General features: G+C 58.8%; 1 protein-coding gene across 1 annotated transcript in view; it reads left to right on the forward strand.

Moving 5' to 3' along the window:
* Nucleotides 1-6: 6 nt before the first annotated feature.
* Nucleotides 7-5891, forward strand: part of BRPF1 (bromodomain and PHD finger containing 1) — a gene marked incomplete at both ends in the record, with an annotated part of 8835 nt that continues 2950 nt past the window's right edge. The window contains 4 exons of the mRNA XM_029084201.1: nucleotides 7-80; nucleotides 1251-2210; nucleotides 4545-4701; nucleotides 5815-5889. Coding sequence (XP_028940034.1) covers nucleotides 7-80; nucleotides 1251-2210; nucleotides 4545-4701; nucleotides 5815-5889 — 1266 coding nt within the window. The remainder of the gene's footprint in view (nucleotides 81-1250; nucleotides 2211-4544; nucleotides 4702-5814; nucleotides 5890-5891) is intronic.

A 5891-nucleotide genomic window follows, 5' to 3' on the forward strand; every position in this document is an offset into this window, starting at 1 on the left:
CCCAAGCTCCCCGAGGTGGTGTACCGGGAGCTGGAGCAGGACACCCCGGACGCCCCGCCTCGCCCCACCTCTTACTACAGGTATTGTCCACAGTCGGGGCGCGAGGAGCCTCCCGGGCAGCTCTGGCTCATGCCTGGGATCTGCAGGCGGAATTGGCCCTGCTCTTTGCAGGCAGCTTGTCCGTGGCTCATGGGAATGGCTCCTGTTTGCCACTCTGGGTCCCATGGAGCTGGCCACCCCATGGCTTCAGGCTCTCAGAGCTCTGTCTGGCATTGAACCCCAATTTTGAGGGGTCCATGTGCCTGCAGAGCACTTGGTTGCTGCTTGGGTCGATGCCGGCACTTGGATCACTGTGTTCTTTCCTGGCTGAGACAGCAGTGATAACAAAAAACCTCCTGTGCCCTCCTGCCCTCCCCACCGCTCTGTGAGGTGTTGTGGGACAGCTCTAGAGTCCCCAGCACCAAGGTTTACCCGTGAGACGTGTCTGTTTGTGGGCTTGACATGTCTTTGTGGTCCCACGGTTTTTCCATGAGTGGTTTGGGAAGGGCAATGGCCCAAAATAACACCTCAGGCAGGGAGTTAATAGTGAAGCAAAGTAAGGCTTGTGTGGCCACCCCGCCGTCCTAGTTGCCACATGCCCCAAGAAACCAGCACCGCATTCCAGGGACAGGATAACGAAGTTATTTTGTGTCAGGGTGTTAGAAAAGGAACCTCCCTCGGCGTGTCTGTGCTGCCCTCACTGCCATGGCGGGGGGTGGTTGCCATCAGCCGCTGGAACAGCAGCCTGGGGGCTCGAGCTCTTTCTGAAGAACATCCCCTCACCCACAGCTGGCAGTGAAGAGAGGGCACAGCTGCCCTGGCCAGAGCTAACGAAACGTGGTGCCTCCGTGCCCGGCTGCTGTAGTGTCTTGGCCATGAGGCCGCTGTCTCCAGAGCACCTGGCACCTGCTCTCTGGCTGGTGCAGGCTCCCATCTTGCCCTGCTGAGTCCCCAGGGCCCGTGCCGTGCCCGTTACACGAGGGTTGTTTCACCTGTGTCGCGCCCGACGCGCTGTTGTGCCGCTGTGCGGCTCAGGGCGCAGCAGCACCCGCCTCTGCTGCACCTTCCTGCCTTGCCCTTGGTTTTTATTTTGACTTCCAGCTTGGCTGTAGTGTTTAAATGTTCTCTAAGCCACGGCCTGCAGGACTTAGGGATCAGCAGCTCTGAGCCCCTGCTGGCTGTGCCCTCACCCTCCCGTGCTTTCCTTCCAGGTACATTGAGAAGTCGGCAGAGGAGCTGGATGAGGAGGTGGAGTACGACATGGACGAGGAAGATTACATCTGGCTGGACATCATGAACGAGCGGCGGAAGACTGAAGGCGTGAGCCCCATTCCCCAGGAGATCTTTGAGTACCTGATGGACAGGCTGGAGAAGGAGTCCTACTTCGAGAGCCACAACAAGGGGGATCCGAACGCCTTGGTGGATGAGGATGCTGTCTGCTGCATCTGCAACGACGGGGAGTGTCAGAACAGCAACGTCATCCTCTTCTGCGACATGTGCAACCTGGCCGTGCATCAGGAGTGCTACGGGGTGCCCTACATCCCCGAGGGACAGTGGCTCTGCAGACGGTGCCTGCAGTCGCCCTCACGAGCCGTGGACTGTGCCCTCTGCCCCAACAAGGGGGGGGCCTTCAAGCAGACGGACGATGGGCGCTGGGCACACGTGGTCTGTGCCCTCTGGATCCCGGAGGTTTGCTTTGCCAACACCGTCTTCCTGGAGCCCATCGACAGCATCGAGCACATCCCGCCCGCGCGCTGGAAGCTGACCTGTTACATCTGCAAGCAGCGTGGCTCGGGGGCTTGTATCCAGTGTCACAAAGCCAACTGCTACAACGCCTTCCATGTCACCTGCGCCCAGCAGGCCGGGCTGTACATGAAGATGGAGCCCGTCCGGGAGACGGGGGCCAACGGTACCTCCTTCAGCGTGCGCAAAACCGCCTACTGCGACATCCACACGCCGCCGGGCTCCGTGCGCAGGCTTCCCGCCCTCTCCCACAGCGAGGGGGAGGAGGAGGATGAAGAGGAGGAGGAGGAGGGGAAGGGATGGAGCTCTGAGAAAGTTAAAAAAGCGAAGGCCAAGTCTAGGATCAAGATGAAGAAGGCACGGAAGATCCTGGCGGAGAAGCGAGCTGCGGCGCCTGTGGTTTCTGTGCCCTGCATCCCCCCGCACAGGTACGACCCACCGCTCTCCCTTGGCCATGGAGAAACTTCTCCCTTTCCATGTGCCCCTTATCTCATTTCCCTCCATAGCCTTTCAAACAGGTACTTTTTGCTCTGCTCTTGCAGAGCGAGGTGGTGGTTTCCTCTGGGAGTGCTGCAGAGAGGCAGGACGATGCGCTGCTCCGCGAAGGTGTCTGGGCCCGCAGCGGGGCAGGAAATAGCTGCTGTTAGTTTAACGGCAGAGAAAGAACTTGGCCGGACGTGTCAGGAAGCAGCTGGGGGTTCCCAGAGCTCCTTTTCTGTTGTGCTGACCTCAGGCACCGGAGTAAACCGGGGAGGGAGGAGGGGGCTGATCTTTCTGCCGAGGTTTGTTTTCTCCCAGGGCTGTGCTGGGGAGAAGAGGGAAGTGTGGGAGCGATTCAGGCCTGGGAAACGGGCTGACCCCTGGGGTTGTTTTGGCTCTGGAGCGGAGAGGGCTGGTGCAGGGATCCCTGTGCCCTGCTGAGCACAGCTCACCCATCCCGGCAGCGCTGGCCCCTGGCTGCGCTTCCTCGGTGTTTCGTGCCAGTCGCAGGCAGCAGCTCTGCCCCGGTGCTGCCTGTCAGAGCGGGGCCGGGTGGCAAAGCCTCTGCACGGCTGCCTGCGAGGTGGCTGGAGGGGACCAGGGCTCCTGCCTGCCGAGGAGAATGACTGTCCTGAGGTTGGATTCACAGCACAAGGGCAGGGAAGGTGCTTGAGGCCTTGCCAGGGGTTGTGTTTCTGTCACACCCTGACCCTGAGGGCTCAGGGGAAGGTGCAAACACCCACAGTTAGAGGTGTAACTACTGTGTGTGTGTCTGTCTCTGGTCTGATTGTTGGGCTGGCGTGCACATCCTGAAACCAGAGTGTCGAGGAGCCCTGCCAGAGTTTGTCAGCATGGTTTGTAACTCTGGGTGTCCTCAGCATGTAGAAGCACCTTGGGGACAGTTTTGGACCTTGCTGTCACCCTGCAGCAGGCATCGCACAGTTGAAGCACAGGTTGAGCACAGCAGCGTTTGCCCTCATGGTTGTGAACCACCAGCCCTGAGCTGCTGAGCTCTCCTCCCCGCAGCAGGAGCTGTGCTGGGGTGACACCCCGTGACACCCCGGTGCCGTACCTGCCAGCCCATGGAGCCGGCTGTGACAGCGCAGGGACCTGGGACCGCTGCTTCCCTGCAGATCCTCAGGACTGTCTCCTGCATCGTTGGAGGGCAGCGCACAGAAGCTGTGGGCTTTGCTTTCTGGGCAGTGTTCTGTCTCTGCTACAAGGCTGCTGGCTTTGCCCATGGTCTGTTTGTGTCCTGCCCTTATGATTTTGCTCACTCGGGGCTTGCTCTGTAGCCAGAGCCTCTTTTCTTATGTGTGGACACGTTGGCAGGAGGTCTGTAGGCTCTTGCTGCTATCGTTGCGCTCGCAGCAAAACCCACACTGAGCGAGAAGCTGTTAACCTCTCCCCAGGCCTTCCTGTTGGGATTAATTATTCTTCAAGGGCTGTTGCCAGAATGCCACATGCCTTCCTGTGGGAGCTGTGCTTGGCTGCCGGGGGCACGTGAGGCTGCTCTCCTCAGCCTCTTCAGCTGAGGATGATGCAGGTCGGGTCATCCCCTGTGAAGAGCTGTCCCTGGGAGATGTGGAGATGCTGGGGGTTGGTCCCTTTGGCTCCTCACTAGCAGGGCACCTCTGTCAGGCTTTGCTGAACGAGGCTGTCCCAGCCCCTCTGGGCTTTCTGCTGTTGGAGACAGGAGGAAAATCCCTTTTGTGGTCTTTCGGGCTGTTCAGGGTGGTCTCTCATTAGCTCAGAGAAGAGCTCTGTTGTGCTCGTGTCTCCTGTTCCCTCCTCATGCTTTGCCAGGTTTGGTGAAGTTACAGGCTCACTGGGGCTGGAGTTCGTCTGGTGACATTTGGCCAGGGTGTTTGTCACCCTGAGTGGCCCTCAGCCGGGTAAATGGTGGTTTTGGGATAGCAATGCCATAACACTCAGGGTCCTGGGGGCTGTGGGAGCCGTTACAGGTCCGACCCCCAGTGCAGCTGTGTTGTACCCCAGCCTGCCTCAGGCTTTTGCCCAAAGCTGGCAGGAGGCAGAAAGGCAAAGTCTGTTTTGGAGCAGCAAGGCTGGATGTTTCCTGGCGTCCCCGTTGCGGCTGACTCAGGGGGGCGGCTGCTCTGCGTGACTTGGTGTTACAGAAATTCCTGCCATGGGAAAGGGTGTTCTCTGCCCGAGGAGCTTCTCAGCTGCTCTGGGGTGGCCTTGCTGCTCCATCCCCCCAGCCAGGGCTTCTCCTGCCACAGCCTTATTGCTGAGTTCTGTGGTTCCTCTCCCTTCCTCAGGCTCAGTAAGATTACAAACCGTTTAACCATCCAGAGGAAGAGCCAGTTCATGCAGAGGCTGCACAGCTACTGGACTCTGAAGAGACAGTCCCGGAACGGTGTCCCCCTGCTCCGCCGCCTCCAGACACACCTGCAGTCACAAAGAAACTGTGACCAGGTAAGGGCTGCTCGTTGGGGTGCTGCAGGGAATCCTGGCTGCACACACATGTGCTTCCTGCACCTTCAGAGCTGTGGGCTCAGAGCCTTTGCTGCATGCGGGGCTTGCAGGCGCAGGAGGGGGCCAGGGGTGCGAGGTCCTGGATGAGGAAAGGGCAGCCCCAGCTGGTTTTGCTGCTTCACCTTCTCCTCCACTCTCGGTGCTCAGAGATTTGCCAGGCAGTGATGGTGTTGGCAGCCTGCCACAGGAAGGGAATCCTGCCCTCTCATGCTGCCACGCACCAGTTAGCTCCTTCCTCGTGCCTGCGTTTAGCCGGTGGCGATGGCAAACCTGTCAGAAGTGGCTCTAGTCTGAGGCTGCTGTGTCAGCGAGTGCTGAGAGAGGTGGCCAGAGATCTCCAAAGCAGTCTGGAAGGAACCAAGGCCTCACTTCCAGTTTCTGAAACCGCTCCAGGAGCGCTCCCTGGGGGTGCTGCTTCCAGCCCACTGTCTGCCTCAGCCCTTAGTCAGCGCTTCACAGATGTGAAGTCTCTGGTGCCAGAGAGGAAGATTTTTCTGAGCTCTCAGTCTTTCTTTCTGAGCCCCTTGAAGACTGTGACTGGGCAGGGGTTTCTCCTGCCTTTGCCCCCTCTCATTTTTATTTGCTGGAGAAGAGTTGACACGGCTTCTGCTCATCTTTGGCCACAGCAGAATAAAAGTTGACATTTTTTGGTGCCCCAGAAGTGAAAGCAACCAGAGCCATGTTCCCTTTTTGTCCTGTTGCCCTTTGCTGGAGCTCTGAGCAGCAGCACAGACCCTGGCATTGTTGATCTGTGCTCTTGGGCAGCTGCAGGCAGTCAGTCATGTTATGAAGAGTATTTCCAGAGGCTCGGGATGTCTGCCTCCTGGCATCCTAAGGGCTTGGTGACCAAGGAGCAGGTAATCAGCTCTGGCCAGAGGTCAGACTGTTTCTCAGTCACTTGCCTAGGTTACAACAGGGGAACCAGGACCTTCGCTGCGGGTGAGCCATGTGGGTTCCCTTTGTCAGGGAAGAGCCCCAGCACACAGTCAGGAAGGTGGAGATCTTCTGATGAACAGATTTTCTGTCAGCTCATGGTCTCTGATGTTCCCGCAGAGAGACACTGAGGATAAGAACTGGGCCCTGAAGGAGCAGCTGAAGTCATGGCAGCGCCTCCGCCATGACCTTGAGGG

Source organism: Antrostomus carolinensis, unplaced genomic scaffold (assembly GCF_000700745.2).
Source record: "Antrostomus carolinensis isolate BGI_N321 unplaced genomic scaffold, ASM70074v2 scaffold37903, whole genome shotgun sequence".
NCBI classification, from domain to species: domain Eukaryota; kingdom Metazoa; phylum Chordata; class Aves; order Caprimulgiformes; family Caprimulgidae; genus Antrostomus; species Antrostomus carolinensis.